This window comes from Choloepus didactylus, chromosome 3, assembly GCF_015220235.1.
Source record: "Choloepus didactylus isolate mChoDid1 chromosome 3, mChoDid1.pri, whole genome shotgun sequence".
Classification (NCBI taxonomy): domain Eukaryota; kingdom Metazoa; phylum Chordata; class Mammalia; order Pilosa; family Megalonychidae; genus Choloepus; species Choloepus didactylus.
Genome location: NC_051309.1, coordinates 53,324,027 through 53,343,254, shown reverse-complemented (window position 1 = coordinate 53,343,254; position 19,228 = coordinate 53,324,027). Strand labels below are relative to the sequence as shown.

Sequence of the window (19,228 nt, the reverse complement as noted above, 5' to 3'; positions counted from 1 at the left end):
TTATTTAAGAGGTGGTTATTTGGTACAAAATGTATAGTCTCTGTAGCACAGATTTAACCTGTATGGTCAGTTTATTTAAACAACATAATTACATGGAACCTAGAATAGGGAAAGAGATCTTGTTATTCTGTACAGGTTAATGTAATGCCCTGATACATCCCAGAGTATTTTGGGCAGAAAATAAAAAAGTATTTGCAAAGTCCCCTTGAAGGACTGGGGGGGAATGTGGAAATATTAAACTTCCTGACCTGGGGAATTCCTGATATTCTCACAAGAATTAGGGACTTCCAATTTAATAAGTCAAGCTCTCAATCTTGGGGCTTGCCCTTATGAAGTTTGTTACTGCAAAGGAGAGACTAAGCCTACTTATAATTATGCCTAAGAGTCACCCCCAGAGAACCTCTTTTGTTGCTCAGATGTGGCCTCTTTCTCTCAGCCAACTCTGCAGGTAAACTCACTGCCCTCTGCCCTACATGGGATATGACTCCCAGGGGTGTAAAATCCCTGGCAACAGGAGACATGACTCTGAGGGATGAGCTTCACCCTGGCATCATGGGATTGAGAATGCCTTCTTGACCAAAAAGGGGAAAAGAAATGAAATGAAAAAACTTTCAGTGGCTAAGAGATTTCAAATAGAGTCTGGAGGTTATCATTATGCATAATATAGATATTCCTTTTTAGCTTCTAGTATATTAGAATAGCTAGAAGGTAATACCTGAATCTGTTGAACTGTAATCTAGTAGACCTGATTCTTGATGATGATTGTGTAACTATATAGCTTTTATCATGTGATATGATTATGAAAACCTTGTGACTGTCACTCCCTTTACCCAGTGTATGGGCAGATGAGTAATAAAATAAAAACAAAAACCATATATAAATAATAGGAGGGATAAGGGGTATGGGATGTTTTGGGTGTTCTTTCTTATTTTTATTTTATTTTTGAGTAATGAGAATGTTCTAAAATTGATTGTGGCAATGAACGCACAACTACATGATATTGTGAGCCATTGATAGTATACTTTGGATGGATTATATGGTGTGTGAATATATCTCAATAAAATTGCCTCTAAGAAAACAAAAAAAAAGAGTGTATGTATGTATGTATCTATAAAATCTATCAGGTGGTGATAAATGTACAAGTACTATAGGAAAAAGGAGAGTAAGGAGGACAGTGAGTACTGGGTGGAAGAGTTTGTTATTTTATATGGGGATGGTCAGGGCAGACCTCTGTGATAAAGTGACATTTGAGTAAAAAGTTGAATAAAGTGGAGGGGAACAAGCCATACAGATAGTGAAGGAAGAGTGTTCTAAGGAAAGGGAAGGGCAAATGCAAGGCCCCAAGGTTGAATGTACTTGGCATCCCTGAGGACCAACTCCACCACGACTGGAACAGAGAGCAGAAACGGGAACATGACAGAAGATGAGCTTAGAGTTGGAGGTGGGGCAGATGATGCAAGGCTTTCCTCGTAGGCCATTGCAGAGACATAAACTTTTTCTAATAGTGAAATGGGAATCCATCAGAGGGTCTTGGGCAGAGGTCTGCAACAGCTACCATGTAGGCAATAGACTCCATGGAAAGGGTCAAAGCAGGAGGACCAGTCAGGAGACCACTGCAATAACTTAGGTGAAAAATGATGGGGGCTTGGACCAGGGAGGTAGTAGAGTACCACTTAAAACAAAACCTGTAACTATCTTCAAAACAGAAACAGAATCCCAGTTAGGGAACATAGAGGCAACAAGTCTGACCATCACAAAGGAAAACAGAAGAGCTGTGCCTGAGCATCAGGTGTGGGTGTGAGCTGTCTGGTAGGTTAATGTATTCATCTAAGATCAGGTCCCAAATCCATGCTGTTCCCTGGATTTCTAGGTCCCTATCTTAATAAATCCAGGTTATTCATTTCCCAAATCTCTAAGATCAAAGTTCTAAGCCATTCATAGACACTGCATTCAAGGACACTCCAAAAGTCTTTCAAGATAAGGAACCAGACAATCCAAATCTTCCACTAAAATGGAGACTCTCCTATTATTGCTCAGTAAGTACTCGTTAAGAGCCTACTAAGTGCACAGCATTGAATTAGGTGATGAGATAAAGTTTATAGAACTGTCTCTTTGGACAGAAACTGAAGAAGTAGTAGTCCCTAACTTCAATAATTTGGGTATCTTCAAAATTACCTTCCCATCTTTAATAGTCATATTGAATTCACATATATTCATGAATGTATCAAAATATATATAAAAAATAAATCCACACCATCCAACTTTCCTAAGAAAAGGCAATAAAGGTCTTGGACCACCAACAATTTTACAACTTGTAATTATACCTATTTCAGTCTGTAACATAAACTGTTTTCTAAAAAATTCTAATATCCCTATTAAGACAACCTCTTAAAACAAACATTTAACAGAAACAGTTTTCAAACTAAGACATAAAGTACTTTACTTTCTGTAAAGTTTAGTCTATACAGTTTAGTATAACCCTTCCCAACTTAACTCTTTGGAAACACCAAAATTGTAGTCAAGCTAACTGCCCTGCTGCCATTTGGGATGTGCTGGGCCTTTTAGGGTTTCTGAATTAATAGTATAACCAGAGTGACCTTAGCACCTCAAGGGCCTCCTCAGTAAGCAGATGGAGTCGTCCAGGAACCAAGAAAGGGCATCATTTACTCAAAATAATGTCCTTAGTAAGGGTCTGCAGGACCTTTCAATCTCTACACCCTTCCCTCCCTGCCCACACACTCTCCACTTAGCTCAACTGATCGCCACCCCCGCCCCACACACACACACACTCCAGTCCCTGCAGTCTCACTTTTCCTAAAACCCACTTGACACTCCTGCCTTAGAGCCTTTGCACCAGCTGCTCCTTCTACCTGGGAGGGTCTTCTCCCACGTAGCCACATGGCTCACTCCTTCAAATCTTGGTTCAAGTATCATTATCTCAATAAGATCTACCCAACCACCCCAGTTACAGTTTCACTTCTGTATTCCCAATGCACCGTTCTGCTCTATTTTTTCCCACAGTACTTTTCTCTTTCTAAAAATACAATATAATGGAATTATTTATTAGGTTTATTGTCCCTATTCCCTCCACCGGAGTAGGGATTTTTGCCTGTTTTGTTTACTGCTATATCCCTGGTGCCTGGTGGAGACTAATCTCAATCGATATTTGTTAAAAGAAAAACGGGGCACAGAGCAGAAGACCTGAACGTTTGCTTTCACAGGACAGTAACTTCTAACTGAGCAATCTGGATTCAGGTTGTTCATAACAGAACCACCACTGGGAGAAGAACTGACTCTGCAATCCTGTGTCATCCCTGGAAGGCAACCGTATTCCTTCATAAATGGAGACACACAGATCTGAGAATATAACGTTACTTACAGGGTGGTCAGTTTCAGCAGTCAGCTCCTACCCTCAGGCAATGCCAAGATGCCTCCAGGTGATGACTCGCTCTATAAGGATGAGGGTCTAAGACTCAACGAGATCTACCCCAGAAGCCCACCCCAGAGTTCCCAGAACTGTCCGGGGAAGTAAAGGCTTTGGCTCAAATATTTCCAAACCTGTTCTGTACTAGCAGGAAGAGCCCCCGTGAGTTTCAGGAAAGGTCTCCAGACCGCAGCAACTCTCCCTCCACTGAAGAGCCCTGAAAGTGGAGGGACCTGATAATCAATCCCTGTCTACATGATCTGTTCCCCTTACCTCTCTGACCTCTCCTCCTATCTGGCTCCACTCCAGCAACACTGGTCTCCTCGTTATTACCAAAATATGTCAAACATACCCCTTCTCGAGCTTTTGCACTCGCTGTCCCTCTGCCTGAGTGCCCTTCCCAAGGAGGTAAGCAGACTGACTCCCTCATTTCAGTCAGGCTGTGGTCCAAACGTCACCCCAGGTTATTGCTGAAACGTGCCCCCCAAAAGTCCTAACCCTGGTACTTATGAAATAGGGTCTTTGCAGATGTAATCAAGTAAGATGAGGTCATTCTGAATAAGGGTGAGCCCTAATCCAATAGGACTGGTGTCCTTATAAGAAGAGGAGAAGAGCCACAGTCACACAACACAGACAGGAGAATGCCACGTGCATGTCTACACTGGTAGAAGAGAAGTTCATGTGAAGATGCAGACAGAGACTGGAGTTATGTTGCCACAAGCCAAAGAATTCCTGGGGCCAACAGAAGCAGGAAGAGGCAAAGAAAGGTTCTTCCCTAAAACATTCAGCAGTAGCATGGCCCTGTGGCCACCTTGATTTCAGACTTCTAGCCTCCAGAACTATGAGAGAATAAATTTCTGTTGTTAGAAGCCACCCAGTTTGTGGCACTTTGCTATGGCAGCCCTAGAAAATGAAGGTACTCCATCAGAAGGGTCTACTCTGCCCACTCTAAGTAATATACCACAGCCAACTCCATACTCCCCATCCTTCTTACCCAGCTTTATTCATATTTTTTCATTGTACTTATTAATGCCTGACATACTCTATAGTTTATTTTCTTATTTTCTATCTGTTTCATTGCAATGTAAGCTCTACAAGAATCCAGGATTTTGTTTTCTTCCTGTTATATTTGCATTGTTCAGAACGATGCCTGGCACACAATAGATATTTGATAAATGCTTGCTGAATGAATGAACGAATGAATGGTTATTCCTTGTTAAATTATTAGGCCACACCTTGAAAAAAAAGCATTAAACTGCATAACTAGCCAAATCAATGTTTATAAAAAGTAACAAAAATTAATTGCTTTCATTAAGGTTCTCCTTCTAGAATAGACCCAAAGGTTAAAATAAAAGATTAAAAAAACAATCAAACACCTGTGCTTACCTGATCAGCCCTCGATACATGATGTATTCACACCATCTGTCATGATCTGTGCTGTCAATATCCTAATAAAAAGCAGAGCAGAGAATGTTTAAAGCATAAAAACAGTCCTGTGTTCTGAATTGCCAAGAAAATGTGTTAGCCAGAGATAGCAATGCCTTTGTGCATGCTATTTTCTCTGCCTGGCTTCTACTCATCTTCTAAGGTCCAAATTATTTGCTCCTGCTACAGGTATTTCTTGAGCGCGTGCTATGTGCCCATCTGGTTCCTGGACTAGACGCTTCAAATACAAAGATGGAGGTGGTCTAGAGAGGGAGTTAGGCAGGTGTATCAGTTAGGGCTCTCCAGGGAAACAGAACTGACAGGATATATACATAATGCACATATTATGAAACTTATTATAGGAATTGGCTCATGCAATTGTGTGGACTGGCAAGTCCAAATTCTGTCGGGCAGGCCACAAGCTGGGAACTCCAGTGAAACTTTTAAATGCCAGGAGAAGCTGTTTGTCTGAAATAGAGACAGAAATTCTTCCTCATGACTCCTAAAATCATCAATTCTGCTCTTAAGGCTTTCAAACTGATTTGAATGAGATTTTTCTCATTGTTGAAGGCAATCTTCTCAGTTGATTGCAGATATAATAAGCCATAAGTACAACCAACTTACTGATGATTTAAATCCACAAAATATCCTCACTGTAACAATTAGGCCAATGCTCACTTTACCAAACAACCAGAGACTACAAACTAGTCAACATGAACTTTACCATCATAGCACGTAAATCAGTGATTATAATATAGTCTGTGGCTCCCTGCATCTTTCTGAGGCATCCCCCCCCCCCAACCCAAGGAGAACTTCCCACATCTTCATCTGTCATTCTGTGGAGTAGTTTATACCCACCAGCTATACCACTCCACTAGAGGTACTTGTTTATTTGTGTCTCCACCCTCCCCTTCCTAAGCAGAGGTACTCAATTTTGTCTCCCGCGTACTTCGCAGGAATCCTGGCATTCAGTAGGTGCTCAATATGCATTTGTGAAATTGAATCATGGAAATAAACACATTTTGGAGGAAATCATGACTCTTTGGAGTTGAAAGCTTGAGATTAGGGTTATTTTTCATCAGAGAAGAACAGAAACATTTTTTTCTATAATGTGTTAGGAAAACTCTAAATATGGACTTGTTATACTGAATTAAAGAAGTGTCAATTTTCTTCTTTTAAAAATCCTATAAATAAAAACATACTGACCTGTTGCCACTTCTGAATTTTACTATTAAAATTTAACTAAAATGCATTTTAAATCACTAAAAAAAATACCACAATTTACTTATCTATTGCTTATTTTTTTTCCTTAAAGTTGGTGGTGAACACATGGATGCTACTCCATTAATCTTTATTTATATATATATATACTTTTTATATACATAAGAAAATGGTAATATGTTTTAAAATTAAATTATAAATTTAAAAGATGATTTTAAAAAAGCACTATTCTGGTTTGCCTTAGGAAGAGATAAAAATTTAGTTATCCAGCTGTACATACTGGGAATAACAAACAATGAATTTGTTTAACTATCATTTTATTTTATTAGGTCTTAAAAGATGCTGTCAAATTTTAAGACTGCAGAATTTAAAAACTCATTTCTTAAAGAGTAAAATCTGTTCATCCAAGCATTTATGGTTAAAACTCCTCTCCACATTAATAAACTTCCTAATAGAAAAAGCTATAAGAAAATCTGTTGCAAATCTTGACATAGCTTCTGACAGTGGTCGTAGAAACCAACAGAGGATTAAATAAAAATCAAATTAAATTCCTCTTACCTAACACCATACATCTCTCTCTTTCTCTCTCTCTCTCTGTCTCACACACACACACGTTAAAAATGCCCTCTCTTTATTAGGATGCAGTTTTTCCTCCAACTTGCAATATATTATCTTGTCTAATATTCTTTTGTACTTAATAGACCACGTTCTAACATACACATTTATCTGACACATATATTTATTGAGTGACTCTTACATCCAAGGCTGAGGGTTTTGCAGACATTATAGTATATTCCATCCTCATATCAATGCTATGATGCAATAGATATTACCATCACCACTTTACAAATGTGGAAATTGAAGCCCAGAAAAGTTAAATAAGTTGCCCAAGGTCACACAGCTGGTACATGGAATCCCAGCTGGTCTAGTGAATGATGAGAGATGCTGTGGAGCAAGCCCAGGCCAACAGCCAGGACCAAGGCTCCAGATGTGTAAGTGGAGCCATTTCAGACCTTCCAGCCACAGCCGAGCCGCCACCCTGACTGCCTGAGTGAACCCAGACAGGAAGAGAAAACCGCCCTGTCAACCCACAGAATCATGAGAAACAATGAACTATGGTTTAAAGCTAAAAGTTTTGAGGTGGTTGGGTACACAGTGATAAATAACTAATGTAGCCTCTGTGAGCCACACTCTCCAGTTCTTTTCCTTCATCTTTTTCCTGAGTTAACCTCCCTTCTCTTCCTCACCCACCACCCCCATGATAGCCACATCAAATGTGAATTGATCTTTGGTCTTCCTTTTGCACTTTCATCCACTTCCATGGTTTCAATGATCACCTATAGGCTGGCGACTCCCTAATCTCTCTAGTCCTGACTGCCCTTTTGAATTCCAGATCCCTATGTCCAACTGCCTATGGGACATCTCCAGTATGACTCAAACTCAGTCCAAAGCTGAATTCATCTTCTTTGCAAAACTTTTCCCTTATGCATTCTCTATAATAATATGTGTCATCATCATAAACCCTCTGACCAAAGCCAAAAATGATGACTCCACTTTCTACTTTATCCAGTGTGGCAGAGACTAACTCATGCTCCCTCATATCTGTTCTGTCCCTCTTCCAAAGGTATAGTATTTTTAACTGGGCACATGGCCACTGAAATTAAGTATTACAAACCTCAACCTCTTGTACATCAAAGTGTGGCCATATGACTAAATTCCAGCCAATGAAATGTGAGTGGAAGTGCTGGGGTCATCTTCCTTGAACTGGCCTTTAGAGATAATGTGCATTTGCTTTTTCTTCCTTCTTTGTCCCTTCCTCTATCCTGGTAACTGAAACATGGATCATGGACCTCATTTTGGACCATGAGGTGAACCTGGGAAAGTAGGCCTTGTAAAGTGGAGCCACAAGATGGAAACAGCACAGATTCCTGACACCACAAGTGCCACATCAGTGCTGAATCGCCCATCCAGCCTTTTACATAAAGAAATAAACTTCTATCTTATTTATGCCACTGTTATTTTGTGTTTTCTGTCACATGCAGAAAATCCCCATTATGCCATTCTCTCTCTCACCTTTGTCTCTCCAAGAACTTGGTATATAATGTTAAGAGTTAAAGTAGTAAAAGCAACATGATTTAAATAAGGTTTTTTTTTTTCTGTAAATATTATCTCAAGACATGAAGTTAAAAGCAAAATGAAAAGAACCAAAAAATCTATATAAGGCTTACCTATATATAAAAATTATATTTCTCATTATAAATTAATGTATTTGGCATTCTAGTGTATAATCAGTCTCTTGAGGATTTTATTTGTGTCAGCTCCAGAGAGCATGATTACATCTAGATATACTGATGATTTCAAGTGTTTTAGACCTGAAAAGGTAAAGACTAATTCAGTGTCATTTGGTGAGGCCTTGTCTAGCTGATAGGCAGCACCTCTGTGTGACATTTCATTTTATACTTCATTCTCAGTATCATCATAAACTGTCATACAGTGGAAGACTGTATTTTCTAAACATGGTCACAGCAACATCTCACATCCTATATAGTGCTCTTATAATGTGACTTTGAGATTCCTCCCATCGCGAGGTGAGGTTTACATTTCTTTCAGTTGACTCTGGCTTGTGTCTATGGCAGAAGTGACACTATGTGATTTACAAGGCTAGGCCATACAAAACAATACAGGTTCTGCCTGGTTCTTTTGGACACTCACTCTTGGAAGCTTGCAAGGAGGAAGCCCATGGAGAGGTTCAAAGACCCCAAGCCCAAAGGTCCAGCTGAGGTCCTAGTGAACAGCCAGCACCAATTTGGCAGCCATGTAAATGAGCCATCTTGAAAGTCCCTGGTTAAGCCACCTAAGGCAACCTGGAGCAGAGATGATCTGTACCTGCTGAACCCTGTGCCAATCACAGATCTGTGAGCAAATAAATGACTGCTGTTATTTAAAGTTAGTATGTTTTGTGGTGGTTTGTTATGTAGCAGTAGATAAATCAGAGCACATTAAATTACAGGTTTATTTTTAACATGAAAAGAAGCATTTTACTTAACAAATCTGAAACCTTACTAAGATTGTGTTACCTTCACATCACCATGTTCAATTAGTTGTATATAATCTCTGGAACCAGGTGCTGAAGTGATATATCCCAGGAATATCACTTGATCAGAGCTACTTTTTAGTAGTTTTGAAACAGCAATAGCTTGAAGTTTCCTGTCCAGGTCATCTCTAAAAAATGTAAAAAAAAAAAAAAAAAAAAAAATGGTATCTCTTTATTGAATTTGCAAGTTAATTTTTATAGTCAGGTACCTAAGTTCCCAGTGAATATCTTCAAATAGTGCACAAAACCAGAGTAATTCCTACTTGAGCAGATGTCTTAATGTTACACAACTGCACAAGACAGAGATACAGTGCTCCACCTGAGAAGGCTGACAAACTTTTGACTAAGAACATGATCCTTCTCCACAAATCATTTGGAGTCAAGTTGACTTAAATATCAATTCTAAAAAACAGCATTTGTTCAACTTTTCATCAGAAGAGATTATATCAATAATGTGAGACCTAGTCATCAGTATTACAGCTGAACACATAGTAAAAAAAAAAAAAAAAAATTCAGGAATATTGGTAAGAAGGAGAATCCCAACATTCACAGAACACACCGGGCTCATGTGACCCACTCTGCTTCTTCAATTGAACACGTTCTAAAACCCTCCCTGGCTTCCCTGGCCAAACCCTGACTAAACATGGTACTTGTACTATGCTAAGCACTGTAGATGTATAATGAGGTAATTAGGCAGGGAGATCAAGCTTTTAGGAGGGGGTGGAGGTTAACAGTCAATCTGTTTGAGAAAAAGGACATCACATTTGACATGATCTAGCTGGGAAAACTGAAACCATTCTAGGTGTTTCAATCAAAATGAAATTAGCATAGGGAACTGGTTACCTGGATGAGGGAAAGCCAAAGAGGGGTGGGTGAGGCAACCAGAGATTAGCAACAGCAACCACAGGAAGAGATGATATTACTAGATTCTAGAACTGACTGGTGGGAGGGGGAGCCACAGAGGAGGGGCTGGGACCACGAAGGGTGGAACTGGAGCCACAGAAGAGACTCAGCCTCTGCCAGAGACACAGAGGAAGCAGAGAGAGGAGAAATAACCTGGCTTCTCTCCTTATACCCTCCAATCTTTCACTAGTGCCTCTCATTGGCTAAACCTACCCAGAAGCCAAAAGGCAAGGGGGTCTGGGGAATATGGTTCCTTGCATTATATAGCAGAGAAAAATAAAAGCAAGGAATGCATTCAAGAGCAAGCAGACAGTAGACCAACACAAGCATTTACATAGAAAGATGGCCAACAAATAAGCATTAAGGAAAAAAAATGGCAAAGGAAGATGGAGATCACCGAACATAAGACTGGAGAAATCTCATTGCAATAAGATCTGAAGACAGGATTAAGCTTGGATAAGCATGTAAGAACACCTAAGTAATATTACAAGCCATCTCAAGAATAGAAGAGTGAAAAAGAATGACCATTTGTTAAACACCTACTGTATGGCAGGTACCGTGCCATTTGAAATAGAATTCTCACAATAACGGAGAGGCAGCATTAGCTCTAGTTTTTAAACAAGGTAAAGTAATTTGCCTTTGGTCATTCTCCACCTCCCCTGCGCAGATACATTCTCTGCATTCCTCTATGCCATGGGAGGTTGCCCCTGCAGATTTCATGTTCTGGGCTCTCTTGTCTGCTGGTTTCTAGTTGGGTTTGGCCAATTGTTGGCACCATCGGGAGATGAAAAGGTGAGATGATAGAGCAGTTGGGGTACTTCTTCCCCACGCCCTCCCTCCTTTGTGGCTGCACCTCTGGCAACAGCCGCATTCCTCACACCAAGTGACCCCTCTGCGTGGTTCCAGATCCCACTGCGCTCTGGGAACACTGTTTCTTCTGCCCCTTCTGCCCTTAGGGGTGGCAATGACTCCCACTGTGGCTAGTGTCTCTGAGACCTCAGCATCTCGTTTGTTCCTTTGTCCCTTTCAACATCTCAGAAAGTAGTCCCTTCATCAGATAAGCAGTAAATTCTATTCCTTCTGATACACAGAACTAGGACTCAAATCCAGGTCTAGAAAGATCTAGAAAACTGCAAGACAGTGTTTTCATACAAATACATTTTAGCAATGTATTATTGGTAAGTAATCTATGAGTTTAGTTTCATATCTTCCTCAGCAGGTAAATGTTATGTGGTGATTAAAATAAAAAGTATATGTATGTGTGAGAAGAAAGAAAGTATGTTTTGTTTTCTTATCTGCTAATATTTGATCAGCCCAATAACACTATTATGTGGGGTGCATAAGATAATTTTATCTCATTCTTAGAGGCACAAGAACTTGAACCTACCAAGGTTATCTTGCAACAGAACAAAAACTAGAACACAGGTCTCCAGACTACAGATACTGCACTATTTCCTCTTTGTACATGATACATGTTATAGATTAAAAAAACAACAACAAACAAACAGCAATTACCTGATGGGCTAAATTAATTACATGAAATAACATCAAGTTTAGTTACGGTGTTTACCTAAATGATTTCAAGAAGTACTGTTATTTCCTAGTTATTGATTGTAAGAGATATTTGTGTAGGCAGTAATTTATGAAGCTGTGTTGGATCAGCTAATAACATGCACAAGCATTTTGTAATTCATTTCTAATGTGATTTCACATTTGTATGCCATAATCCACAGAAAATTAAATCTCTATTTATGAGCAGTGAGAAGTTTTATATCGACTATTAAGTTTTGTATCCAGTATTATAGAAAATAAAGGCAAACAAAAATATGCAGCAATAGCTTCACAAATCATTCAAGGTGCTAAGTCTCTCATGTGCTTGGGAGGCTGTATAGCAGTGTCCACAAACAGTTCTTCCGAGGAGTAACCAAGGAGGTGGCTCCTTAAAGACCGAGATCGTAACGACCACTGTGCTCGGCATGCAGCGTATGTTCAATCCATGTCTGATGAATGAAATTCTTTTTAAAGCTTTCCTGTATACCTTACATTACAGTTGTCTGATTTGATTTTATAATAATGGCCAGTACTAATGGAGCACTTACTGTATCTCATTTAATTCTTACAAGAACCCTATGAAGTACGTAGGATTATTGTCCCTTATTGGCAGATCAGGAAACTGAGGCTCAAGGAAGTTAAATAAGTTTGTGAAGCTTACACAGCTAGTAACAGAATTAGAATTCAAACCAGACTGTCTGATTTTACAACCCAGTCTCTTAACATTAAAATATACTGCTTCCCTCCCTGGAAAATTGGTCTTTAAAAAGTGTCAGCTATTATTACTACTATTGTTGATGCTGTTGTGTTTTATTAAATAAAGTGAGTAAATTAGCAAGTAATGGTGTTACTCAGGGAGCTTTAAACATGTGGTCAACAGAAAGATAAGGCAATCCTTCCCTCGTCTCGTCCAATCTCATTCCTAAGATGTCGTGTTAATTTTTTTTCCCCTTTTACCTCTTAACATTTATTCTTTACATTGTGCAGGAGGTTGGGAGGAGTTAAAGGGCATGGGAAAAATGCAAAGGGAAAAGGGAATGAGTAGATTCAACTGTTTCTTAGGTAAAATTGTAAGTGAAACTTTGCAACCTTAGACACTAAAGTACCTATTTTTAAACAGACAAATCCAACTCAGAGTGCAATTTAAGGTAGTGGAGTGATTTTTTGAATGCCTGTATTTGCTGCATGAACATTACTGGGAGAAACAGAAAGCATTTCTTCAAACAGTTTTTAAAGAGATTTGGGCCCTCTATATCATCCATCCTACAGATACCCTTCTTATTTCTAAGGAGATAAGCAGAAGTCCGATTAGTGAGTGGTTCATATTAATTATATTTGGATGGGTTGTTTATATTACTTGTGCTCTGACTTAGGTCAGAAAACATTCAAATACGCTTTCACAGATCAACATAATTGTGAGAAAAAGTGAGGTAACCAGGAAAATAAGGATAGCAGACATGTTAATTTTCTACTTCCAGTACAATAATGTTGTTTTTCTAATGTTCTATATGTAAATTTAAAGCTCTGTGGCCTCCTGCATAATTACTGAGGACAGGACATGCATGCCTATTTTAGACCACTTTGCATCATTGTTTTAAATCATAATGGTTTAGTATGGTAAAGCATAACTCATAAACTTTTTTTTAAAATTTATTTTGAAACAAATTCAGTTATAGGAACAGCTGCAAAAACAATACAAACCCCATACACAGAACTCCAGCATACCCTGACCCCCCTCCCCCATATCCCAATCCACCAACTTCAACATCCTGTCACACCGCTATTTCTTTCTTTCCCTCTCTCCCTCCCTCCCTCCCTATCATCCAGCATCTATTGCTCTGTCTTCTGAACATATGAGAGCAAGCTGCACACATCCTTGAACACTATAACTCACATATACAATTCCCATGAACAAGGACATTCTTTTATGCAATCCCATTAAGCGCAGCTAAGAAGTTCAAGAAATTCAACATTGATACAAAGCTTACATTCTATATTTCCTTTTTTTTTTTTTCTTATGTCTCAGCTGTGTCCCTTTGAGCCTCCTGTCCTCCATCCTCAGATCCCATCCAGGGTCATCCTTGGCATTCAATTGTCATCTATTTAGACTGTCTTTTTTTTTTTTTTTTTTCAATTGTGGAAACATATATACAGCCTAAATCTTCCCATTCCACCCCCTCCCCAGCATTCCATTAGCAGGATTAATCACATTTAGAATCTTGTAATGCTATCACCTTCCCACCTTCCATTACTAGAAATTTCCCTTCACCTCAAACAGCAACCCTACACTCCTTTCTTAACTCCCCATTGCCCCTTCCCCCACTTTTCATAACCCATACTCTACTTTTCATCTCTATGGCCATATTCTCTGATAATTTCTTTGTGTTTACTGTGGGGCTTAAATTTAACCTCTTAAATCCACAACAATCTTGTTTTTCTTTGATACCAACTTAACTTCAATAGGACACATAAACTATGTTCCTATACTCCTCCATCCCCCCAACTTTATATAGTTCTTGTCAAAAATTACACATTTTACATTGAGTCCAAAACCACTGATTTATCATTAGAGTTTGTGTATTTTATATCATGTAGGATGTAAACAGTGGAGTTACAAATAAAAAATTATTGACCTCTATTTGTATTCCATTGTGGTCAGAGAATGTGCTTGGAATATATTCTTTTTTTTTTTTTTTTTAATTTATTGAGGCTTGTTTTATGTCCCAGGATATGGTCTATTCTGGAGAAAGATCTGTGATCACTAGAGAAGAATGTGTGTCCTGGTGATTTGGGCTGTAAGGTTCTATATATGTCTGTTAAAATTCTCTGTATCTCTCTCTCCTTTCTTTGTTTCTCTGTTGGTAGGGCTCTTTTAGTATCTGAAGTAGGGCAGGTCTTTTATTGGCAAAGTCTCTCAGCATTTGTTTGTCTATGAAAAATTGAAGCTCTCCCTCAAATTTGAAGGAGAGTTTTGCTGGATAAAGTATTCTTGGTTGGAAATTTTTCTCTCTCAGAATTTTAAATATGTCATGCCACTGCCGTCTCACCTCCATGGTGGCTGCTGAGTAGTCACTGCTTAGTCTTATGCTGTTTCCTTTGTATGTAGTGAATTGCTTTTCCCTTGCTGCTTTCAGAACTTGCTTCTTCTCTTCAGTATTTGACAGTCTGATCAGAATATGTCTTGCAGTGGGTTTATTTGGATTTATTCTATTTGGGGTTCACTGGGCATTTATGCTTTGTGTATTTATATTGTGCAGAAGGTTTGGGAAGTTTTCTCCAACAATTTCTTTAAATACTCTTTCTAGACCTTTACCCTTCTCTTCCCCTTCTGGGACGCCAATGAGTCTTAAATTTGGACATTTTATTTTATCTATAGTATCCCTGAGATCCATTTCAATTTTTTTTATTTTTTTCTCCTTCTTTCTTTTGTTCTTTCATTTCCTGTTCTCTGGTCCTCTAGGACACTGAGTCTTTGTTCAGCTTCCTCTGATCTTGTATTATGAGTATCCAGAGTCTTTTTAATCTGGTCAACAGTTTCTTTTATTTCCATAAGATCTTCAATTTTTTTATTTACTTTTGCAATTTCTTCTTTATGCTCTTCTAGGGTCTTCTTTATGTCCTTTATATCCTATGCCATGTTTTCCTTCATGTCCTTTATATCCTGTGCCATACTCTTGTTTTTTGGTTGTAGTCCTTTGATTAATTGCACCAAGTACTGTGTCTCTTCTGATATTTTGATTTGGGTGTTTGGGATTGGGTTCTCCATATTTCCTGGTTTTATCACATGCTTTAAGATTTTCTGTTGTTTTTGGCCTCTTGGCATTTGCTTTGCTGGACAGGGTTCTTTCAAGTTGTAAAAAATACAACTTGTGGGGCATGTGTCTGGGTGATTAGGGAGGCAGGGCAGCTTTAATAATCAAACCTCCCAGGTGTTCCTGGAGATTCAAGGCTATTGCAAGAGTCTAAGCCTTCATTTCAGTTTTGCCCCACATTTTCTCTGCCGCTGACCCACAAGTTGCCGGCATTGACGCAGCATCCCTGGGTTTTCTGAGCAGGGCCTGCCTTCTCAGCTGTGATCTTCCAGGACCTCTGCTGAGGGAAGGCTGTGCTATGTCACAAGTGCACGCTGTCCCTCAAGGGAAGCCCCGGGCCGCCAGGCCACGCAGGGGCACTCCCAGCCTGATGAATGGGGTGTCTCAACCCCCTCTTTTCTCATAGCTCCGCCTTCCCAGCTCCAGGACAACTAGCTGTGTATGCACCCAAGGCCACTGTTCATGGCCAATACCGTGGCGTGTGCACAGTGCCGTGGGATACACTCCCCATCACACTGGGTTTCCTGGCACGGCTCTGGGCTGTGCATATGGCCCCAGGCAGGAGTATCTCCAGCCCACCAGGAGCCAGTTGCAAGCAGCATGGTTTCTTTCTCCTTTTGGCTCTCCCCTCTGCTCTCTGGCCCTGAGGGAATCAGCAGCGGTCTATCCTCCATGCCAGACACTGAGAGGTTGGCACAGCCCTCTCCTGCTGTGCTTCACTGCGTGGTTCTCACCATAACTACAGCTGCTCCTGAGTTTTTTGGGTTTTTTTTAAAAAGAACTAGTCCATCTCCAAATGCCAACCCCCAGTTTCCCCACACTGCAGCGCAGCCGTGGGACTTTCAGCCAGCTTACTCACTGGTTTCAGAATGCAGACTCCCAGTTTCACCAAGTGCACGGTCCCTGTGATTTTAGCAGACCTTGTCCAGCTGGTGCATCGCTGAGACTGGTGTTCTGGGTCACTTTCTGGCTTCTATCTAGTATTTTTCACGGAGGTGTTTTTTTCCGTCTCACCTAGCCGCCATCTTAGGTTCTCAACTCATAAACTTTTAATTTTGCTTTTACAGTATATCATTGGCAATATTCATGATTTATTCAGTACTAAGTCACTGGCTGTGAATGTTATTCTTTGGGGAACAAACTCATTCCCCATTCCTCACATTTCCTTGTATAGGAGATTTCTTAGAAAACCTATGCTTGCCTCTCTACCTACCCCTTACTTTGGGGGATGACTTTTTAAATTAATTAAGTTTGGAAGAATAAGCTGAGCATACTTGTCTCAAATCCTTCCTCTTTCTTCTCCTGGGAACCTGCCACTTTGCAGACAGGGTGTTTCCTGGCCTGCTCTTTCCAGGCCCTGGCCCTGCTGGGTAGGCCTGCTTTTTGGGGAAGGGAGTCAGTTCCATACTTTGTTAGGGGATGTATTAGGACATTTATAGGAGCATACTTAAGCCATGTCTTCCAAATAGGCTTATCAGGATGCAAAGTGATATTCTGGACTTCACCTGCCAGACACCTTTGTCTACCTATGAGTTGATTCCGAAAACACGAGAGGAAAAAGGAACATTGTTGGGTACCCTCAAATCCCAATAGCAACTTCTAATCATAGCACCAGTCTTGTGGAAAAAGGAAATTTCATTCTTCTGTAGTCTGGTTTACTCTGTGATTCCAAAAATGTGCAGGCTCTGGAGTTGGGGGCACCTACTTCCTAGTTTGTGAGACTAATTTATCTATTAAATGGTGTTATAATAGGACTTACCTTACATAGAATGAAGAGTAAACAGAATAATGCACTTGGCACAGCACCTGCACAGAGATAGCGCTTGATAGCTGCCGGCTAACACAACATCACCACGGTCCTGTGCTATAGCTAAGGAGTGCATGCATCTCAGAGTATTTCTACACCTGATTTTTAAAACCAGCAACACAGGAAAAAATACTTTGGGAAAAGAAAGGAAGTCACTGTAATGTGTTAATATTTCTTGACATTTGTGTAATATCAGACAGACCAAAGAAACCCACTCTTGATTCCCAAAGTGTGTCACCACAAAATCCACCAGTCTGTCTGTGATGTTGACAGTCAGCGTTATGGCTGGTGCAATCTCGCCCTCTGGTGATGGAAGAAGGTGATGCTCCGATTTCACTATCGGGTATCTCGACAAAACCATAATCCTGTGTTGGAATGAAAAGAAATACGTGCATCATTGTTGGTCCCACATAACATGCGACAAGACTAACGTGTCTTATTACAACAATGTGTCTACAAGGATGTGTCATACTACAAGCATCCAAGGGACATTAGGGGCAATGATGTGGCAGAGATGAGATGCAACTGCTTGTTGGTTCATTGCATCTCTGCTATTTAGCATGTCTTGCTAAACAACAGCTACCAACTTTTTTTTTTTTTTTAATTAGAGAAGTTGTGGGTTTACGGAACAATCATGCATAAAATCCAGATTCCCATATATCACCCTATTATTAACACCTTGCATTGATGTGGTACATTTGTTACCACTGACGTAAGCACATTTTTATAACAGTAGTATTAACTATAGCCCATGGTTTATAACTTAGGGTTCACTGTTTTAATGACTGCTATGGAGACATCTAAAGATCAGCATTAGTAATACACAAAATCCATTTTATTTGCATTGTTACTCTGACAACGTATTTTCATAAATAATTCTAATATTAATTGAAACATATAGGGCTCTACTATCTTGCTAGCAAAGGCACAAAGTAACAATTCACAAAATTGGAAATTAAAAACTGTCCAATACATATATTTTTAAATGTTCAACCTCACTATAAATTTAAAAACTATGTATGAAAATGATGAGCAAAGCTCAGCCTCCAGTGTCTTCTCTTCTCCAGCTATATGTATTACCCCCTGGTGCCTTCATGGAGTCCTTTATACAGAACATTCTCTAGAGTGATGATTAATCCACAGCCCCAGCCTGTCCTGGCATGGCTCTCTAACTTACATGCATCTGCCTACTTGACAATGCCTAACTGTCCAGGGGCATCTCAAAATTAAGTTCAAACTTGATGCTCTCCTGGCTGTTCCAGTCCCATTAAAAAGCTTCTTCTACAATCACTCGTTGAGGTCAAAAACCTAGACTCTGCCCGATTCTTCACTTCCTTCACCCCTGACATCTACACCATCAGTAAGCCGTCAACGCTATTCCAGAATATTTCCTGAATTTTCCCTCTTCTCTCACCTGGGCTACTGCACCTACCCATCTCCCTGCTCCCACTCTAGTCCTCCTCAGAACATCCAGGATGATCCTTTTAAAATGTAAATCAGATCCCTGCCCTCCTTAGCATCCTCCGTGGTTTCCCATCACACGGGTTAGATTCAGCGTCCTAAGCATGGATTGTGAGGCTCTCCATGATCAGGTGTCTGCCCTGGACCCCATTTCTTACCAGGCCCCCCTCCATCCTCTGCACCACGCTCGATACCTCTGCTGACCCCTCAGCTCCTGGCTGTTCCCACAGATCCTGCGCCCTTCTCATCAGGTGTCTTCAGAGGCCTTCCTGAGCATCCCATCCAGGGTGAGAGACCCTCATCACTGCCCACCAAGTCACTTTCTCTCTCCTTCAATACCTTGTTTACTTTTCTGCATAGCACTTTCCACTATCTCAAATTCTTTTATTCCTTTGTGTAATGTTTATTTTCTATCTCTTCACACTATAAGCTCCGTGAGAACAGGATACAGATCACACATGCTCAGTGCTGGTTTACAATGGTGAAAAACTGGAAACATCTAGCAACAGGGAAACAAATAAATTATGGAA

At 40.1% G+C, this 19,228-nt stretch overlaps 1 protein-coding gene across 1 annotated transcript in view; it reads right to left on the bottom strand.

Moving 5' to 3' along the window:
- CWH43 (cell wall biogenesis 43 C-terminal homolog) overlaps positions 1-19,228 on the bottom strand; it is a 107,799-nt gene that overhangs the window by 3,475 nt on the left and 85,096 nt on the right. The window contains exons 12-14 of the mRNA XM_037828936.1: positions 17,453-17,602; positions 9,148-9,292; positions 4,811-4,872 (exon numbers count right to left, since the gene is read on the bottom strand). Coding sequence (XP_037684864.1) covers positions 4,811-4,872; positions 9,148-9,292; positions 17,453-17,602 — 357 coding nt within the window. The remainder of the gene's footprint in view (positions 1-4,810; positions 4,873-9,147; positions 9,293-17,452; positions 17,603-19,228) is intronic.